Raw genomic sequence first — 21,755 nt, 5'->3', positions numbered from 1 at the left:
TTTTAAAATGTCTGTATACTTTTTTGTTTAATTGGAGGCTAATTACTCATAGCACACTGTTTTAATGCTTTTGGCAAGAAAAATATTTTATCAAGTGGGAACACTATCCAAGTAATAAAATGCAAAGCCTTTCTTAAGCTTGGAGTTTTAAAAAATTTTAATAGGCCCCAGATAGCCATATTCTTCCTGAGCTGGCGAGCCAAATTTTCATTACATTGGGACTCAGATGAATTGCAGAGTTTATGATAATTGTCAAATTTTCTTCTTTGTAGGCCTTAATATTCTTAATATATAGACTATGTAAATGAACCGGAGAAAGCACTGGTGACCCACTCCAGTACTCTTGCCTGGAGGGTCCCATGGATGGAGGAGCCTGGTGGGCTGCAGTCCATGGGGTCGCTAAGGGTCAGATACAACTGAGCGACTTCACTTTTACTTTTCACCTTCATGCACTGGAGAAGGAAATGGCAACCCACTCCAGTGTTCTTGCCTGGAGAATCCCAGGAACGGCGGAGCCTGGTGGGCTGCCATCTATGGGGTTGCACAGAGTCGGATACGACTGACGTGACTTAGCAGCAGCATGTAAATGAACAAAAAGAATGTTGTAAATTGTAAGGTATATATTTAGTTTAGAAGTAGATGATGTTCAAATTGCTTAGATATGTGTGATAAAAAGTGGATGATGTTAGTATTTCTCTAACTGTATTCTAAAAAATTAGGTGATGTAATGAGCATTTTACATTAGTTGTACATAGCTCTTGATGTCTGTTCTTCTCTTTACTTGAAACCTTTCACATCTTGCTGCTCTCCTTTAGGCCTATTTGGAGTACCACCTCTGTTCTGAAAGCCTTTTGCTCCAGCTGAGTGTAGTCTCACCTTTTTTTGACTTTTAATTCATGGCTTATATTTTCTTCTGGTATTTACTCCATTCTTAATAGTTTCTTTTACCCTTCTTCCTGCTGTCGTTTTCTTGCTTTACATAACTCTTTGTGGATAATAATCATTGAACAAATCTTAAAATACAGATACGATTTTTTTCCCCCTATAGGGAAATCCTGTTTGAAAACCGAATTGCAATTTTCAGACTATTACTGTCTCCTAGCTGTCCATGTGCTTATTGATGTATGGAGAGAAACAGGTAAAAAGCAGTGATTTCAGTTTAACTTTATTTATTTTTACTCTTTGTTTTTTTTTTTTAAGCATACTCTTTGTTTTTATTGATTATAAATCCTTAGACTAATTACATAATCCGAGACTTTGATTTATGCTTTTAGGATTTTCTTCTTGCCTTTCTCCAGGGTGCTTCTAGAAGAACCCAAGTCTCCAAGTATCCTCTGTATATTCAGGATAATCTTAAATTAGTGGATATCTGTTCTGTTTTAAAATGTTTCTGAATAGTGAGTAAACAGCCTATTGCAAAGTTACAATAATTAAAATGCAGAGAAACTGATTTAGAGATAGATGTATGAATCTATGGAATGAAATAACTGTTTTTGTTCATTTAAAATTACATACAGACGTATACTTTTTTTTGGAATATAGTTCAGAGTAACCCATTTAAGACAAAAATAGGCTACCTGGTAAAGGAAATACCATGAATCATTGAGCAAGAGAAGGACGATTCAGCAGATGGTTCAGCCTTTTCTTTAGGTCTCATGCTCTGACATTTTCTCTTATTAGCAGTTTTTGAGAAAAAATAGGTACTTATTGCATTATTATTAATGAAAATAAACTACAGAAGAAACAGGGCTGGGGAGACAATGGTATGTGCAGACACAACCCTGTTCTTGTGGGTCATTTCACCAAGCACTCAATTTTGATGTCCTCCTCATGCTCAAAATCCTTCAGAGATGCCCTGTTTTCTTGAGGATAAAGGTCAGCCTTGTTAGGATGGTTTACAATGCTCTCTAATCTAGCTTTTGCCTACATCTCCAGATTCTTAAGTACTTAAAGCCCTAAATCTACTTTTTTGTTGTTGCTGTTTCTGTCACTGAACATCACGTTGCCTCTCTTTGAAATAACTGTCTCACCTCCTTCGTCTAACTTTTACTCAAAGAGTGCCTCTGACAAGCCTGTCTTGATGTCACCCCTTTCCTCATTGCAGATTTTATGCCCTTTCTGAACTTTTGTAGGACATTGTATATACCCATATGATGCTGCTTGTTATACTGTGTGTTCTACTGGAGGCGGGGATGAAATTCTTTTCATCAGAGTACTTGCTATCAGGAGCCCCAGATTCAGGAGGTTGCATAGAGTTGTAAAAATCATCTTAATGTAAAAACCATAATGAACTGATTACTTAGTAATTTGGTCTCTACTCAGATACCCTTCCCCACTTATTCATAGCATCTGTTCTTGCTCATAATGACATGGTTTTGCTAATCTCTTGGTTTTGGAGCAAGATATCTGACCATATAATAATAATAACACTTGACACTTGTTGATCATCAGGCACTTGAAAGTACTTTAAATGAATTAGCTAATTTTAAACCTTGTTAACAATACAGTTAAAATTGTTATAGTTTTACAGATAAGGGAAATACAGGGCAGAGAAATAAGGTAGGTTGTCAAAAAATCATACAGTGCAAATACATGGGAAGTTACAGATATTATAGATGCAAGGTTTCTTTCTTTTTTTTTAGGATTTTCGTTTTATTCTTTTTCCTTTTTCTTTTTTTTGGTTTCTTGAAGTCAACGGAAGTGATTCTGAATGTTCCAGTTGTAGACATGGTCATTGTTCAAGGTGGATCTGATAAAATTAGAAATGTTATAGAGGGACTTCCCTGGTGGCCCAATGGCTAAGACTCCACGTTCCCAATGCAGGGGACCGGGTTCCATCCCTGGTCAAGGAACTAGATCCCACATGCCGCAACTAGAAGGTCCTACATACCATAACCAAGACCAAAGATCCTGCATGCCACAACTAAGACCTGGCACAGTCAAATACATAAATAGATTAAATAAAAAAAAAAAAGAAATGTACAGAAAATTGGGAGGATGTCTAGAGAGACTGATTTGAATGTGAAAGGATTAAGAAGAGCACTTTAAGATTAAATTGATGATGCTCTCAAACACTTATTCAGGGACTTCTCTGGTGGTCCAGTGATTAAGACTTCACCTAATGTAGGGATGCAGGTTGGATTCCTAGTCAGGGAGCTAAGATTCCACATGCATGGGACCAGAGAAACCAAAGCATAAAAATAGAAGCAATATTGTAACAGATTCAGTAAAGACTCTTTATGATTCTGCTACACAAATGAAATGAGGCCTGAAGGATATAATCCCCCCCCCCCAGTTTTACTGCGATATAATAGATATGTTACATTGTGTTACTTTAAGGTATACTATATGATAATGTGTTGCAAAGTGATTACCACAGTGAGTTTAGTTAAAGTTCATCACCTCACATAGCTACTCCTGTTGTGATGAGCATCTACTCTCTTAGCAACTTTCAAATAAACAATATAGTGTTGTTAACTATAGTCACCATGCTATACATTATATCCTCAGAACTTAGTGTATTGTATACTGTTTTTTTAACCTTTTGTTATATTATAAAATTTAATTAGAAAAATTTTGTCCCCAAAATCCTCATCAACCCTTGATGTTATTTGATTTGGTGAAGAATTTTATAGAGTTGCAGTTATATTCTAAACTTTGCAAAATAAAATAGGATGATAAATGTCTTCATAATGTTGGGTGTAATAGTTCAGAAGTGTAAATTAAACCTGTTTTTTTTGCTATTTACTTTGAAATTTTGTTTCCACTTAAAAGAGATCATTGAGAAGTTAAAAAAAAAAAAACTCTGTTATGGTTATCCTTGAATATCATTGGGTTTAAAAAATTTATCTGTAATTGTCCAACTGTCTCTTCTGCTCAATTCTGAACTTGTTGAGGCCAGCAACCACCTATGACTCTTATCTCTGGGTCTTATATCTAGTGTTACTGCAGAGTTTAGGTCACTGAGTGTTGAATTAAATAAAATTATGATTGTAAAGACCAGTTAGCAGCATGAGAAAACACAAAATTGGATGTATGCTGTGATTACTACTGTGTAAAAGTAATTATAGCAAAAGCAATACATTAATCATAGTGGTAGTTTGAGTAGGTCTTGGATAGTTTACATAGTTTGGGTAGGATTATAGATGATTTTTATTTAAAAACCCCAATTTTGGGTTATATTTTGTTTCTTTTCTCTTGGGAAAAAAAGCATATAAAGCATAATCTCAAAAGCTCAGTGCTTGAAGCTTTTCATTTTAGATGTTTTTTTCCTAAACAAAAGTAGCTGGAAAATGGTATATTTTAATCTCAGTTTTCCAGCTTCCTAAAGACACTAACATTTTTGCATATTTCTTTCTCTCTTTGTGAATGCTCTATATACTTGAGATGAACTCTTCATACTCATTTGAATTCTGTATGTTTTACTGGTCATTACTGTTTAATTGTTTTTTGTTGTTGTTTTTTTTTTTTTGCTATCAAAAATTCCTTGTTAATGTCAAATGGCTGTATGATATTCCCCTGTGTGGGTATAACTAATAGTTTATTATTCCTCTCTTATTAATACAATGGATGTCCTTGTATGTAAAACTTTATCTGCATTTCATATTATTTTCTTTAGATAATTTCATAAAAGAGAAATTACTTACCTGTTAAGAATATTGATGTGTATAACTTTTTGAATTTTGGTACTCCAGAAAAAGTGTATCATTTTAGTTTAATTATTAGAGGACAATTTTTTTTTTCAAATATTAGTTGACATCCTATTAGTAGAGTTACATGTGGAAGAAAAATGATGTCTAGAGAAAGCATCTGTCTGGGGTTTTATAGAGAAACCCCTGTACTGGGAAGGTTGGTGGATTCCAGTTCTCCTTCAAAGTCCATCTCTTCTCAGAATCTAGGATTCTGTGAGATTCCAAACTTCTCTTTAAGACCCAGCAATTTAAAGTTGCGTCATTTTTGCAGATCTTACCTCAGTTAAGAACTGAGGTAACTACTGAGGGACTGTCTATTCAGGGAAATTCCCTATTTTGCTTTCAGGTGTGTATCTAAAATTTGTTCTGTGCCACCCAGCCTAATCCTTAAAATAGTGGAGGGGATGACGTCACTAAGTTTTTGTTTTTTACTTTTGAGAACCCCCATTTGCTGTCAAAAACTGGATAATGCTATTATATTTTGGTTCTAGGTGATGAGACCGCTGTGTGGCAGGCCCTGACTTTGTTGGAAGAGGGACTAACTCACAGCCCTTCCAATGCTCAATTCAAATTGCTGCTTGTTCGAATCTACTGTATGCTGGGGGCGTTTGAACCAGTGGTGGATCTGTACTCCAGCCTTGATGCTAAGCATATCCAGCATGACACCATTGGGTTGGTAGTATATACTCTGAATAATGAGCAGCCAGCTACAGCAGGGTGGGGTCCTCATACATGGAACTCTAGTATTTTAATTTTAGCAGAAACGTTGTTCCTAGTATTATGTTTTGTAGATTAAATAATCACCTGTTATGACCCATTGCAAAGGAGATTTTTATATCTTTCAGCGTTTTGTGATAATTTTAAATTTGTACAATTTAGAAATGGTTAAAAAATTTTTTCCTCAGATTCAAAAGAACAGTTAATGTACTTTGAACTCTTTTTCCTTAGCACACATTATTTTGAAGTCTACCTCTGCCTTGCAGTTGAGGTTGAGACTTCTACATTATGCTTTGATCTCAGAGATCCTTTGAATTTGTATTTTGATTGTTCTTTGTGGTGAGTCAGGGGTATTTTCTCCATGTCCCATAGAGCTGTTTTAGGAAGACAGCATTTTATAAAACTGAATTAACTTTGCTGTTTTTTTAAAAAAATTTGATTCTGTGAATTACATCATTTCTTTGGCAGAATTTTTTAAACTTTTCTTATGCCTAGCTATTTGAATAATTTGAAGTGTAGTATTTGATACTAGAGGTGGGTAGTAATTTGAAGTGTAATATTTGATACTAGAGGTGGATAGGTATAACATTTTTTTTTTTCCTTCCAACCTAGTTATCTTTTGACCCGATATGCCGAATCCCTAGGTCAGTATGCTGCTGCATCCCAATCGTGTAACTTCGCACTCAGGTTTTTCCACTCCAACCAGAAAGATGTAAGTGAAAAAAAAAATTTCTTTCTTTTTTTTTTTAATGTTGTCTTGGTCCACTGAATGCACATGATCCAGAGAGCGTCTTCCTTCAAGTCACAAACGCACACGTGAAGGTGCACCGTGCTGTACTTGCCGGGCCTTAGGCCATACCTTCTGGCCAGAGGCTGTTAGGCACAGGTAGAGAGTTACTCGTGGTTGTTAGAACAGGTGTGTTTAATAGAATCCTTGCAAGTGCATTTCAAAACTGGTTATTAACAGAATAGGAAGTGCCTATTAGGTCTGTCTTTTAATCTCTAAGAGACTTTCTAAGGGTATACTAAATAGCCCGTAAGAGTTTATAGCCTGGGATGCCAAATATGATTTTATAATAGCATTTGTTCTCTGTTACTTTTATGGGTTTCTGAAGTTTATGACAACTGTGCTCTTTATCGCAGAGTACACTTACCTTTTCTTAAAATTATAAAATTGACCATTTGAAGGACATTTTAAGAAACTTAAGTCAATAATTTGTATTTTAAAGTGATAATAAATAGGATAGAGTTTTTATGTGCCATAATGAAAGGATGGGATTTGCACCATATTTTTCACTGCAAGCAAATATTGTCTTCACTTGTCAGTTAAGCAGAAGTTTTTGTGGGAAAGCCATATGGTCTCTATTAAAATCGAAGTATGCAGAACCACTCAGGAGCATACGTGGAGAAAAGACATGCCTCTGCAGTGGTCACTACTTGCTTGCTTCTCGTGTGCTTCTAAGGCTCATCACCTGGAATTTGGCCATGCCTGGTGTCTGCCCATAGTGTTCCATTTTCATGGTCTAACAACAACTAAGAAGCAGCAACAAGGAAGCTGGTTTCTGAGGTTCTTCTTGGCCAGTGGTCATGAGGATTTTTTTAAAAGCCCTTTTGTAACTATGACTGCTGTGCCTACTTATCTTTCATCTGAAATTCTTCATGTGTCTGTTAAATAGAAAGCCGGGACAGGACAGAAGCATTTCTGACCCCTGGAATATAGGTTTGTTTCTCTTAGCTTGTGATAATTAAATTCTGCTACACTTCAAGGCATGGCCTAGAGGGCTGGTGTAGCACAGAGTGGTGATCTTTGCATTGTCAGTTGGCTTTTAAGCTCTGTCCCTCTCCCCCATGACTCCACTTCCCAACAGTGATCATGTCTGTTCAGATCTCATTCTGTGCCCTAACTTCTGAGTGGGGAGGGACGCAAGTGGGCACCTGCACTTAAACATATTGTTCAGAAGCTGCTGGCCTAGCTTTAGGGTTAGAATGGAGTCTCTAGGCCTTGGTTCTGAAATCTCCCAGTCAGATTAGAAATCAGTGCGTTTTCACTGTGTCTGCAAGTGTCTGTGCTTGCCATTCTTTGTTTCACCACCTGAGGAAAGACTCGAAAGAAGAGTGTATTTCAAATCTCATTATTCTGACTGTCATTACTGTGTTTCTAAGGGAAAGGTTAATAAACATTTGATATCCTGAAGAATCCTTTTTAAAGTTTTGTTTCTCAAATAGCTTTGATGTGGGAGTGGGGGATTAATTAAGGGATTAATCCAAGTCTGGAGTTTGGTTTTCCTCCAGTTTTCAAATATCCAGCATTCTGGAGGAACTATATTGTTCATGGATTGATCAATAAAGACACATTATTTTACACTAATAAAAATTAAGCTTTAATATTTTTTCTCCCCAAAATATATTTTACCTGGTATTGTTTTCAAAACAAGCAAACATAAAACAAAACAACCCAACTGAAAGTACTGTAATAGGGAAAGGAAATCTCCAGGAGTGGTTTCAGAGAGCATATTGTCCTCAGTGGCTTTTGGTATCTTTGATATTTTCCTGATGGTCATGTGTGGCAGGAGTGACTAATTCACCTGAAAGCATGAGATGCTGAAGATGATAGAAGTAAAGCATTTATGAATCTGGGACTAGAACTCTGCTTGAAATTTATTTGTGTTATTACTAACTAGGAAAACAGCTATTTGATCACATTAAAGTATATAACTGAGGGGGAGGAGAGGGTGAGGACTAGGTCCTGGGGATAAAAGCAAGGCACAGTACAGCAAACACCTTAAAGTGGAGTGCCTAGGCCAAGTCCCAGAAAAGGAGAATGGAGACTGTAGTGTGGGCCGTTCCCTTTAGGAGTTTGAAGCTAAGAAGGGTCATGGTTGTAGTGTTGTACTGTCTGTGTTAAACCTCCTGACAGTATTAGAAATACCTCTCTGGAAAGCTAAAGTTCTGTGTTCTACATCTTTTATGCTCAGTAGTTTTTGGTATCCCCAGATGATTTTTTGCTTGAGTGACTGATTTATTTCAGTTCCCAATTTGTTCTTTGAAAGAACACCTACTCGGAGAAGGAAATGGCAACCCACTCCAGTATTCTTGCCTGGAAAAATCCATGGACAGAGGAGTCTGGCGGGCTGAAGTCCACGGGATTACATGACTGATCGTGTGTGCACGAGGGTGGAGGGAGATGGGTTGGTAGCAAGAAACTGGTAGAACAACAAAAAAAGAAAGAACACCTACTCCTTAAAATCCTGAAAAATCTTTGTAAGGCTTTGTGCTGTGGGATTGAAAGTTCTGTTTGGAAATCTACATAGGGATTTTCTTTTTGGAAAGGTCATTGTCTGCCGTCATCTTATTTGGAGTAGATTTTTATAATACAGGAATTAAGAGCTTATATTCACATATCTCCAGAAGTAACGTACATGTTCATACTTGAAAAAAAAATTGCCTTTAAAAGTCTCTGTTTTAGGTATCCACAAATCATTATTCAGGGATTTGATGTCCATGTATTAATATTCTGCTAATTTTCACAGTGACCAGGGTTCATTTCAGGCATCCATATGGGATCCAAATAGCCTCATTGGTGCATAAATGAATAGAAATGGGTACAGACAGCATTCTGTGATACTCGGAAGTCTTTACCCGTGGCTTCCAGTTTTGCCTGCAGTTCCAGTGAGGCCTTGTTGCTTCCCAGCCAGGGCTTGCTCAGCCTCTGTCCTGTTGGAAGCTGCCCCGGCCCCTCCCGGCCCTGCGGTGACGCGGCACTGCAGTGTTAAAGTACGACTATCTCAGAAACAGAAGCCAGAGCGCTCGCATTGTGTTCAGGCAGTCAGAGGGCTGCGCTCCCTTTCTGTGGCCCCTTATTCTCTTGCCTTTGTTTTTAAAGTGGTGCTCCATGGCCCACTCAGGAATTAAAAACTTCCTCTGCCCTCGTTAAGGCTGAAGTCTTTCCTTTAATCACAGTGTATTTTGCAACTGTAATTAATAAATTTGATTGGAATCACCAGAATAAAATTTCTGTCCTGATTAGTCTCTGGATCATATGTTCCTAACCAGCTGCCTTTTCCTGCCCTCCTCGGTACCCCCCCAGACTATAAGGTCCTATTGCAAGGGCCGACGTTAAACCTTGCTGTGTTTTCCAAGCCAGGAGGCCTTTGGATAGGCATACGTGTTGAGGGTACCCTGGCCTCCCCTTGGTTGGGAGTATCACTGTCCCTTAACCAGGCTAGAAGGTACACTTGAGCTTCTTCAGATAGTCCTTCTTTAAACCTGCAGGATCACAAGTAATCTTTTTAATTTTCTTGTGTCCGTCCGTCTTTAATTTCTCCAGATACTGCAGGCAAACAGCTCGCCGAGGTGTCCCATGGGGGTTTAAAAGCCGCATCGAATGCAGTTGAATTAGCGCCCGTGGCGCAATCCCGCGGCCTGAAATGAACCCTGCGAGGCTGTGTATCAGAGGGTATGTTGTTGACTATTGGCCTATTTTCCTATTGGGCAAATTACTTGGTCATAATGGAGATGGGGACAGAGCTGACTGAGGCTGTGCAAAAAGACTACTTTTTCTGTAAAGGATCTTTGGGGCAGACATCAGCTTTGAGCTTAATACTTTCTTTAGCCCGAAAGGGTGCCCTTCTGATTTCTGATCCTGATGGCATAGGCCCATACCCATGAAGTTCTTCCCTGAGATTTCCTTCTGTTGTGCCAGAATTTCTGTTTAGTATTCTTTATCTTGCCTCTGTTCATGTTTCGTCTGTATATATGTATTAATCTAATTAAAGCACAAATGTTAAGTGTTCCCTTTATTTACCTGTTTATGGAATTTCTAGCATAGTAGTTTGGATGGACTGGTAACCTGGTTTTTGAATTTTCTGTCTTCAGAATGGATTATGATATGAATTTTTATAGGTCTTTGGGGAATTCTATCTTGATCCAATACACGTATGTCCTGTGTTTATTCAGAAATAAACAAAACCAAGAGGCAGCCTGTCATTTTTACTTCTGATGGTAGTGGGATGGTTATGTTATACTGGTGTTTTGGTATAAAAGAAAGTGTATCTTAGATGCAGAAAAATATGGAGTAACATTCCTTCCACTATGGCACTAATCAATATTTTGACTGATGTGTATAACAAGACTTTCAGTCCTGTTGAAATGAAAGGCATACTCCTAGGAGGAAGTCTGTGTGGTGGTAGCAGCGGCTAAGTATTATTAGTAATAATACTAGTGAAGAAGACATTTAACTCCAGTATATGATAGAAGAAAAATAACATTTTTAAAAGCTGATATTCTGCTTGGTGACCAAAAACTTTCAAGATGAGGTTCAACATCTTAATTTTAGTTTCAATGTTTTGTTTTGTCTGGCAAGGTTTGTCTTCATTGCCTGATACGTGAAATATTTATACCAAGGTGATGTCTTTCCTTTCCCAGACCTCAGAATATATTATTCAAGCTTACAAATATGGTGCATTTGAGAAGATCCCAGAGTTTATCGCTTTTAGGAACAGGCTGAATAATTCTCTTCATTTTGCACAAGTCCGTACTGAGCGGATGTTGTTAGACCTTCTACTTGAAGCAAATATGTAAGTATTACATGAGAGCTAATAAGGAACTAAGGGGTTAGATCAGATGCTGAGAGCCATTAATGGGCTCATGGGTGTCATTAGCGGGCTTAAGCTAAAGGAAAATGAGGTGGGGGGAGTAGGAGGGAAAAGGGAAGTAAGGAGAAAGTGCCTGTCATGGGGAGTGATGGAGTACTGGCAGCACCATCCCAGGTTCCACACAGAAGCCAAGTGGGCCATGGTCATTATCCCTGGTCCATGTTGTGTTACAAGGTTCCCCATATCCCACAGACATGAGATTTGGGGAATTAATGCTGATGAATTTTATTTTGGTTAGGCTTCCAGATACCTTTCTTTGGCTGTGTAGCAGGCCAATATGATCAGTGCTTGGTTCTATTTCATGTTACATGAGCTTTTACTTCTTAATAGTAAAGCCTTCCTTCACTCTTTCCTTTTCTCTCTTTCTAGTAGAACAAAGTCCTGGTTAGCATGTTTTCTTGGCTGTTTCACTATTGAATAATACTTAAATAAAATTTCTATATCCCAGATCAACCAGCTTAGCAGAAAGTATAAAGTCAATGAATCTTCGGCCAGAAGAAGATGACATTCCATGGGAAGCCTTGCGAGACAACAGAGACTTAAATGTTTTCTTTAGCTGGGATCCAAAAGACAGGTAACTGGAATTTAACCCCAAGAAATTTATTTTTAAAAAATTAGGATGATGTTAATGTATGGCAAAAACCACCACAGTATTGTAAAGTAATTAGCCTCCAATTAAAATAAATAATTAAAACAAAAAACTAGGTATCAATATCCTCTATGAATACAGATGTAAAAACACTCAATAAAACATTAGCAAGCTGAATCCAAAAAAAAAAAGAATTAGAATGAATTTAAGAGTTATATATATATATATTATATATAAAATATAATTATTGTCATATAATATCATGTATATTATAGGGATCAGAAAATACAGGTAAGCCAAAGGAAGCAAATAAACCTCACTCCTATGCTGAAATTACCAGCTAACCTAAAAGTTCCTCTTTCACACCATACATGAAAACAAGTTAGAAATGTATTGAAGATTTTATGTTAAAACCTAGAAATTTTAGAAGTAAATATAAAAAATATTTTTAAAAAGTTGGGAAAGCCTTCCTTAGCATTGTATCAGATCTGGAAACAAAGGATTTGACCCCTGTGAATATTAACCTGCTATATAGAAGTAAATTTGTTAACAAGTTCTAGAGGTATCTGGTAAATTAGTAACTTTCTTCATATATATTAATATCTTTCATATATACAGAGAACTCAATAAATCAATAAGAAGCAGATAACTGAGAAAACACGTGGGGCAAAGGGTTTAACAGGAATTTCAAAGAAATGAACTTTATATTCATATTTTAACCTATCATATAAAGATTTAACCTATTGGATAAAAAAAAAGATTAACTTTTGTTCTCAGCAAGGTTATGGGTGAATGACTATTGTGCATTTACATGGCAGTAAAACTTTATGTAACTTTTCCTATAGGGAATTTTAGTGATACATATCAAGATTGAAAAGACTGTGTACCAACTTGTGGGTCAGCTGGTAAAGAATTCACCTGCAATGTGGGAGACCTGAGTTCGATCCCTGGGTTTGATCCCTGGGTTGGGAAGATCCCTTGGAGAAGGGAAAGACTACCCACTCCAGTATTCTGGCCTGGAGAATTCCATGGATTGTATTGCAAGGCATGACTGAGTGACTTTCACTTTCACTTCTAGGAAAGTGGAAACTAAGAAGTTGCAGAGACATGTACATAAGGTAGTTCTGAATATGCTGTGATTCAGTGATTTGCCAGAACTCGTGGGACTCTGCATGTAGTTGGACCCAGAGCTAAGGTCTTTTGTAACAAAAGAAAGGATATGTGACAGAACCAGCGAGGGAAAGAGATTCAGGTGGAGTTTGTGGAGGACCCTGTGCACAGACTTCCAGTGTTCTCTCCCTCCTGTGAAGGAGCACGCTGGGCATGCTCCTTTCTCGAGCAGTGAAAAATGAAGTAACATGTGTGCAGTATTTCTGCCCAGAGAAACCCGTTAAAGACTTGGTGCCCTAGGTTTTTATCAGCTGGTTGTTAGGCACCCACTATGTAGCATGTACCAACATTTCAGACTCCCAGAAGGAAAGCGCTGTTCACCCTAAACCACATGATTGTATAAACAGTCTAGGCACAGTGAGCCACTCTTATTGTTTAGGGAATGGTTGGCACACCACGTTCCCAGGCCTTAGCCAGGGGCCAACCACTGCAGGCAGGCCTTTCTAAATAAAGATAATAGCCCCAGGCTTACTATGTTAACTCTTTTTTGTACACGCTGTCACAAAAAAATGCAGTTTACAAAATAGTATAAACACTACTGTGAACACATTTTATTTAAAATATATAAATATTTGTAGTTCATTTTTTGTACATCTGTATTGTAAAAGTATGAAAAGATCTATTCCAAACATGTTAATATTGTGGATTCTTGGGTTATTGGGGCCCATTTTCTTTCCATTTTTTAATATTTTTTATATGTGTTGTTTGAATTTTTTATATTAACATATTTTATCATCAGAAAAACCAGTTTCACGTAAGGGGAAAATGACTTGTTAGATAGGTTATCTTTCCATTTTATGGATGCCAGGATGGTGACTTGGACTGCTTTGGTTTGTCCAAGATCATTCAGCTATTAAATGAAAGGAGGGACTGTTCAAAGTCATCTTTGACTAATGAAAGTGAACTTTAAAAGATTTAAAGTTGACATGAATAAAATGGATGGTTTGGGAATGTTTCTTTTTAAGGGATGTTTCTGAAGAACATAAGAAACTTTCCCTGGAGGAGGAGACAATGTGGTTAAGAATCCGTTCCTTAACGTTGAGGCTAATCAGTGGACTTCCAAGTCTTAACCACTCTGTTGGGCCAAAGAACTCAGAGAAGACCACTGAGAATGGAGTATCCTCCCGGATTGATATTCTCCGTTTGCTCCTTCAACAGCTGGAGGTGGCCCTGGAGACGGGAAAGCGATTTATTGAGAAGGACATTCAGGTATCATTATTTACAATTAAAGCTGCAAAAATCTGTGACTGTCTTTTTGAAAATAGGAATTGGGGTTGGGCGAGTAGTAATGTGGGCTTCCCAGGTGGCGCTAGTAGTAAAGAATCTGCCTGCCAATACAGGAGACACAAGAGACATAGGTTTGATCCCTTGTTCGGGAAGACCTCCTGGAAGAGGGCATGGCAACCCACTCCAGTATTCTTGCCTGGAGAATCCCATGGACAGGGGAGCCTGGTGGGCTACAGTCCATGAGGTTGCAAAGAATTGGACACAACTAAAGTGACTTAGCACTTATGCATGAGTAGTAAAGAACAGTATTTTGTCCCAGTTTATGGTATCTACAGGAAAAAGATAAAACTTTTTAAACTTGGTGAATTGCAAAGGCTTCCTCAGTATCCAACTTGGATAGTGAGGAAAAGCAGAATAGGTTTTTTTGTGATGATTAACTTTTAATACCTACCAAGAAATTAATACAGTGTTTTTGTTTTCACCGTAATGATTTGGTTATTACTAGCTTGCAGATCAGTGCTTTGTAACTTAATCATGGAGATAGATTTTTATCCAGTAGTTACTGTTCCTTGTTTTCTCATTTTGTATTTTATGAATTGAAATTTCAGTGGATTTAAAGAACATCACTTTTTCTCCTTTCCAGTATCCTTTCCTTGGTCCTGTACCTACCAGAATGGCTGGATTTTTAAATTCTGGCTGTTCTCAGTGTCAGACCAGCTCTTTTTATCTTGTTGGTGATATTTATGAGCTGGACATCAATGGTTTAGGTAAGTGTATACTTGCATGAGTATATTTACAGCATCTTTGTCACTGAAAACTTAGTGAATGCAACAAAATACCTATAACCTCACATATTTGGAAAAGTTTGGCAAAGATGGAAGCTGGAAGCTGTTCAGGAACATCTGGTTTGATATACAAGAAAATCCATTAACAGTTTTCAAGTAATGTTTTAGAAATTTAAGTCTTTTCCATATTTTATTTTCTCTACCCACCCCCCCACCTTCCCCTCTCCCCCACTCTCCCTGGTTAGGCACCTCTCTAGATACCAATCAATCCCTTTTCTTCTTTTTTAAGTCCATTCCATATTTAAAATCATTTTTTAGGTCCAAAAGTTGAAGAAATCCTTGGTTTGTTGACATATCATTGGATTTCAAATTGAATTCTTTGCATTCACTCATTCATTTATTTAAAAATTTTTTAAAAATTCAAAGTATCATTGATTTATAATGTTATGTTAATTTCTGGTGTACAGCAAAGTGATTCAGTTATATCTGTATATATTTTCATATTCTTTTCTATTAGGGTTTATGATAAGATATTGAATATAGTTGCCTTTGCTATACAGTTGGACCTTGTCATTTATCCATTTTGTAAACGGTAGTTTGTATCTGCTAATCCCAAACTTGTAATTTATCCCTCCTCCACTTCCTTTCCTCTTTGATAATCATTAGTTTTCTATGTCTGTGAGTCTATTTCTGTTTTATAAATAGGTTCATTTGTATCAGATTGAATTTTTTACTTAAAAATGAAGGCCTAAACTTTGTAGAGAAGACATATTCTTTTTTCCTAAGCTGTCTACCCAGTGAGAATCACAAATGCCTTATAGAGCATGTATTTTTCTTTCTGTTTTATTTTTCCCAAATCATAAGGTTTGTCAATTCTGTCATTTAATGTATTTAAAACACATAAATTTTTAGTCCTCCTAGAGAATTTTAGATAGTGCTTTTGGTGGAAAGGTGATTAATAATACCTTTCTTTTCCTTTTCTCCTTCCTTTTCCTGTCCTTCATCTTTCAGTAATGGAATTTAGGTGCTGGTGGGGCTTAAGAGAAAAGAAAATGTCCTTGCCTATGCTTTCAGGTGTTGGTTTTGCTTATCTTACTTTAAAAAATGAATTGAAAGTTTTTCATTGTTTTTCAATTTTAGAGGATACAGTGGAGATCCAAGAGCGAGTAGAGAATAGTCTTAAGTCTTTACTAGAACAATTAAAAGGTAAGTGTTCTAACTGTGGATTCCCATATTGTATCTGATTATCTGTGACAGTAGCTCATTTTTTAATGGAAACTTGCAAGAGATTTTGAAAAATAATAATGTACACTTTTGGTGTTTTTAAAGACTTGTTTCTATTTCCCTTGTGTTCTGGTGGTTAAGACGACATGCTTTCAATGCAGGGGATGTGGGTTCAGTCTCTGGTTGGGGAACCGAGATCCCACATATACATGGTATGTTCCAAAACAAAAAAAACTAAAAAGTTTTGTTTACAAAAATAGTAGACACTTTTTGTAAATACTACAGTACACAAATGGGTGTGGTCTTTTCCCCTTTACCAGTCACATTCCCGCTGAGGTAAGTAGGTGCTGTTGACATTCTGCAGTCTGTATTTCTAGAAATGTGCACAGTCATACATATGCATATGGAAATACATAGTAGTGATTTAAAAAAAAAAAATATATAGGGAAAGATATAATGCATGCTTTTCTGGCTTTATTTTTTGTTATCTTGGACCTCTTACCATGTCAGTTATATCCACACCCCATTTGTTTTAAGAGCTGCATAATATTCCATAATATTGTATCCATGTACTGGTTTTATTTATATACCCTGAGTACATAGTATATTATGTGTAACAATGCTGAAATAAATATCTTGGGACATAATTGTTTGGGTACTTATTTGAGTATTTCCTTGGGGTTAAATTCCTAGCAATGAAATTGGTAAAGAACATAGGGCTTCCCAGGTGGCTCAGTGGTAAAGAATCCACCTGCAGTGCAGGCAGGAGACCCAGAAGACATGGATTCAATTCTTGGGTCCAGAAGATCTGCTGGAGAAGGAAACGGCAACGCACTCCAGTAGCCTGGAAAATCGCATGAATAGAGGCTGGGGGGCTACACCCGATGGGTTTGCAAAGAGTTGGACACAGCTGAGCAACTGAGCACATACATGTGTTTCTTTTAACTCTCTTAAATACTTTAAAAAACTATCACTTCATTCTAGCTGATTTACAACACTGTTTAGTTTCATGTGTACAGCTTCCGATTGTTTTCCATCACAGGCTATTGTGCATTTTAAATCTGTAAGGGCTTTTCTTTTTCGGAGCCTAAGTGGTTTTTTATTTTGTTGCTCAAATGAAGCTAAAAATTAAAAGATGATCAAGATTATGAGAGTAAAACCTGATATTTGTTATGAAGGTGCATTTCTACCGTGCACATTAGTCTTTCAGTCTATAATGACACAAACTCTTTAAATCATTCACTTGAATTCTTATTTTTATGTGAGTGGCCTATCTATGGAAAGACATAGCTGGTGTTTAGACCCTAGGATGTAATTTATAAGTATACCTTTTATCTTTTGAAGACAGTAGAGCGGTAGTCATGTGACTTTTTAAAGAGCTTAAAATAGATATTCTTTAGTGTTTGGTTTATTGAGGAGGGGGAGCTTTCTGGATTAAGTCTTTATATCTGCTTATTCTTGACTAGATTGTACAGAATAACACTGAAACAAAAGCTGAATAAAACCATAAAACATTTTTCCTTTTTCAGATGTCTTCAGTAAATGTAAAGGTGACCTCTTAGAAGTTAAAGATGGTAACTTGAAAACACATCCTACTCTTTTAGAAAATCTAGTCTTCTTGGTTGAGGTATGTTTTTGTTTTCATCCTAAAATACTCAGTTTTCCTTAATTGTGTGGAGGATTAATTTTCAAAACTGAACAGGTAATAGGCACTTTATACCTATAATTTAACCCATCATCCCCACCTTTTATTAATTGAAAGCAATTTCAATTTTCTGAACTAACCCTTTCCAAGGATATCAGGAGAATTTAATTCATACTGCTAGGGTAGAACTCTAAAATTTGCTTTACAAATCTCTAAAGAGTCCTCAGATTCACTCTAAATCTAGCTCTGTTCTGTTCATTCTCTTTTTTGACTCAGCTGTTATGTAGTTTAAGTTAATTATTGTTAAATTTTTAATTTGCTTTTTAAATTTGTTGCTGCTCTTCACTATTTGTTGAGATTCTGCATTATGAAGGAGAATCCAGGAGCTGATGTAGCAAAACTCTTAGCCAGAGAGAAAAAGAGGAGGATCACAAATACTCATAGTCCATTATCTTTTTTCCTTTTGTCATATGTTTAATTGCTTTATTTTTCTATTAGTCTGTAAACTCCCTGAGGACTGTTCTCTGTTTTGGTGACTGGCACATTTCAAGTGTATAAGAGATAATGAGTGAATGAGAAATAATTGTGTGTATATATATATATATATATGTACATGAATATATTGTAAACACCTAACTTAATACAAGGGAGAATAGGTGCTGACCAACTGGGGGAGAATTCTTCGTACATAAGTTAAGGTTTGCATGTGAGGCAGTGTCTTACCTGGATAGAGAAATGGGTGCAGAGAGGCATATTGTATGGAACCTTTGGATTCCATGCCAAAATTTGGACTTTTCAGTGAAAAGGATGTTAATAGATCCCTATTTCCTGCAAGGAGGTGAAAGAAAATTGGACTGAGTAGAGGATTAGTTTAGAACTGGGAGAGTGAGGAGAAAGAGTAAAGGCAGTATTCTGAGGAGGAGATGAAGAAGACGTGGATCAATGTGGTGACTGTAGAATTAGAGTGGAGAGTTATAAGAGAAATTGAAGGGATTTACAAAGAAGAGCTGTTTGCATAGAATTGGTTTATCCATAGTCTTTGTTCCTGATAGGTATCTTGAGTGTAATCCTTATTGATGAATTTGTAATTTTTCTTCTTTCAGACTATTTCTATTATCCTTTGGGTGTCTAGTTACTGTGAGAGTGTCCTGCGACCATACAAATTAAATTTACAGAAAAAGAAGAAGAAGAAAAAAGAAACTAGTATCATCATGGTAATAACAGAGAAAACACAAGTAACAATCTGGCTGCATGCTGCTTTTTTTTTTTTTCATTCTTTTCCTGCATTTTGTAAAGGATCTTAGGATCTTATATGTGTTCATTTTCCCTTCCCACCTTTCAAAAAAAATTATACAGAAAAGCTGAAAGATTACTATAATGATACCCAAACATCCATACCTAGATTCACCACTTATTAACGGTTGTCACATTTCTCTCTTGCCCTTTCCATTGTCTAACCTCCCCAACCCCTATTTGTTGAACCATTTGAAAGTATAGATTTTGTGATACTTAACACACCAGGGTAAAAGAAAGGCAGTCTCCTACAAAACCAAGGTACTCAAGACATTTTCACACCCAAGATATTTAATACTGATACAATAATATTATGTTCACATTAACCTTTCCCCTGTTATCTCAGTTATGATCTTTATAGTCTTTTTCAAAATTCTAGAATTTTACTAAGGATCTGACACAGCTTTTAGTTGTCATTGCTCTGTACTCTTCTTTCATTGAAAGTACTTCCTTAGCTTTTTATTTTTGTCTTTGTCATTGAAGAGTCTAGCTAGATTTTTGGTAAAAGATCCCACAGTCTGGATTTGGCTAATTATTTCATTAGATTTAGACGCTGTGTCCTTTTTAGCAGTTAAATCAGGAGACACTAATGTTGTGTCCCATTATTGATAATTTCAGATTTAATTATTTGATAAAGGAAGTATCTGCCAGATTTCTTTATTATAAGTGTGTCTTTCCTCTCTGTGTAATTAATCTGTGAGTTGAGACTGTGAGTATCCTGTTCCCCAGAGCTTTTCACGCACTACTTTTAACATTCACTATTAGTCTGACTTGCATGAATCATTTATTACTTTGATGGTTCCACAATGGTAATTTTTAAAAATGTTACTAATCATTAATCATTTATTATCTGGCATTCTGTAAAATAGAGTTGTATATTTTTAATATCAACTATCTATTTTAGTATCACTGTGTACTCATTCTTTTTTAAATTTACCTTATAATCCATTGTTGTCATTTTCTTTTGGATGCCCAAATTTGGCTAATGGGAGCCACTTTAGGCTGGTTCCTGTCCTTGAACATGTCCTCATTGGTTTTTGAGCCCTTACTTTCTGAAACCACAAAATGTTCTAAGTGCTTTGTACTCACCATTGAACTGAAATCATACATTTTTTCCAATGAGCCCTGGTTCCTTTATGGGGAATGGCTATTCAGAATACTAAGATCTAGTTGTTAGGTGTACTAATTGCTATCAGGGTTTTATTGCTTCTAGTTAGTGTCAGTGAAGACAGACAGGAAATTTATTTAGATACATACAGAGTTTTAAATAATTAATTCTTACTGATAACCTCCAGCTGTAGTCCAGTTTCACAGTCCTCTTCCTTCCATTCCTTCTCTCATTCCATATTTGTAGCTTTCTTTTCAACATTTCCCAACAGGATCAATATATTTATTCATTTGCTGTTTTATAGTAAACACTGTAAATAGTTTTGGAAATAGTACATTGGTTCCATTACCAGTTCCAGTAACAAACCCACTGAAGTTCAAGTTTTTGCAGTTCTTTTTTGTCCTTAGAATATGTTCAGTGAATGTAGTTGAGGTACTCTGTAAAAGCACTGGAGTTTAAAACTCTGATTATATTATTAATGTGATAAGATTCATGTATTTCTGCTTGTATTCAACTTTGGAATTTCCTCCCATCTTAATTGGTTAACTTTTTTTTTTTTGGCTAACTTTTGAATGTGTGAAACATTAACATAATTTGTATTCTTTTCATAAGAAAAGATGTTCAGGATTTATTCTGCAATGACATGCTATTTCATTAATCGGAGATTTTTGTTCATTTTAGCAATACAGTAACCATTGTTATTTGAAAATTTTGATGGTTTTATTAGTAATATTAATTTCCTGCACAATTCAGTAACAATTTAGGAATTCTTTAGACTTGACACTTGTCCTGGGTATTACCATTCATTCATTTCTCTCCTTCATTGTTCAAGATAATTTTAACAGATCATGAGTGCAGAGTTTGAAAGTATAGACCAGAGTTGCTCTTACTTTCTCTTCTGCGGGAAAACCTACACTCCTAGTACTTGTCAAAACAGCTTTTGGTATTTGGATTTTGTGCAAGTTTTTGTAGGTATTGCTTTTCTAAAAATGAGGATAGCCTCCTTTTTTCTGATTGTCAAAGTAACCTAAAGATACGAGTAAAGAGAAGATCACCCATTTTCCCACTAAACAGTGATAGCTATTGCATACAAGCCAGAAATATGGAAACTTTCTATAGAACTTTGTATCAAAAGTTCTGAACTTGGCTATTTGTTTTGTTTTCACTTAATAAGGTATCTTGGACATCTTTTCATTTCAGCAAATATAGATGTATCTCATTAAATGGTCATGTGCCATCCTGTTTTATTCTCATACCATAACTTATTCCCAATGTTGGATGTTTAGTTGGTTCTAATTTTCTTTTATTGTTTTATTTTTTTAAAAATTATTTTTGGTTGCGCTGGCTCATCCTTGCTGTGCTCCAGCTTTTAGTTGCAGCAAGCAGGGGCTACTCTTCAGTGCGGTACACAGCCTTCTCATTGCAATAGCTTCTCTTGTTGTGGAGTACAGGCTCTAGGCATATGGACTTCAGTAATTGGGGCTTGCTGGCTTAGTTGCTCCGTGGCGTGTGGAATCTTCCTGGATCACGGATCAAACCCATGTCCCCTGCATTGGTAGGTGGCTTCCTATCCACTGTACCATCAGGGAAGCCCTAGTTTTCTCTTAATATTACAAATAGTACTTCTATTAAAATATGGACAAATATACAAT

General features: G+C 36.4%; 1 protein-coding gene across 1 annotated transcript in view; it reads left to right on the top strand.

Moving 5' to 3' along the window:
• Positions 1-21,755, top strand: part of NAA25 (N-alpha-acetyltransferase 25, NatB auxiliary subunit) — a 62,689-nt gene that overhangs the window by 34,581 nt on the left and 6,353 nt on the right. Inside the window, exons 13-22 of the mRNA XM_065904200.1 lie at positions 1,049-1,138; positions 5,183-5,363; positions 6,021-6,120; positions 10,833-10,984; positions 11,511-11,636; positions 13,787-14,030; positions 14,692-14,815; positions 15,974-16,039; positions 17,587-17,684; positions 18,806-18,916. Coding sequence (XP_065760272.1) covers positions 1,049-1,138; positions 5,183-5,363; positions 6,021-6,120; positions 10,833-10,984; positions 11,511-11,636; positions 13,787-14,030; positions 14,692-14,815; positions 15,974-16,039; positions 17,587-17,684; positions 18,806-18,916 — 1,292 coding nt within the window. The remainder of the gene's footprint in view (positions 1-1,048; positions 1,139-5,182; positions 5,364-6,020; positions 6,121-10,832; positions 10,985-11,510; positions 11,637-13,786; positions 14,031-14,691; positions 14,816-15,973; positions 16,040-17,586; positions 17,685-18,805; positions 18,917-21,755) is intronic.

Source organism: Muntiacus reevesi, chromosome 13 (genome assembly GCF_963930625.1).
Source record: "Muntiacus reevesi chromosome 13, mMunRee1.1, whole genome shotgun sequence".
Taxonomy (NCBI): Eukaryota; Metazoa; Chordata; class Mammalia; order Artiodactyla; family Cervidae; genus Muntiacus; species Muntiacus reevesi.
The sequence above is the reverse complement of the archived record's forward strand: the minus strand, read 5'-3'. Positions and strand labels throughout refer to the sequence as shown.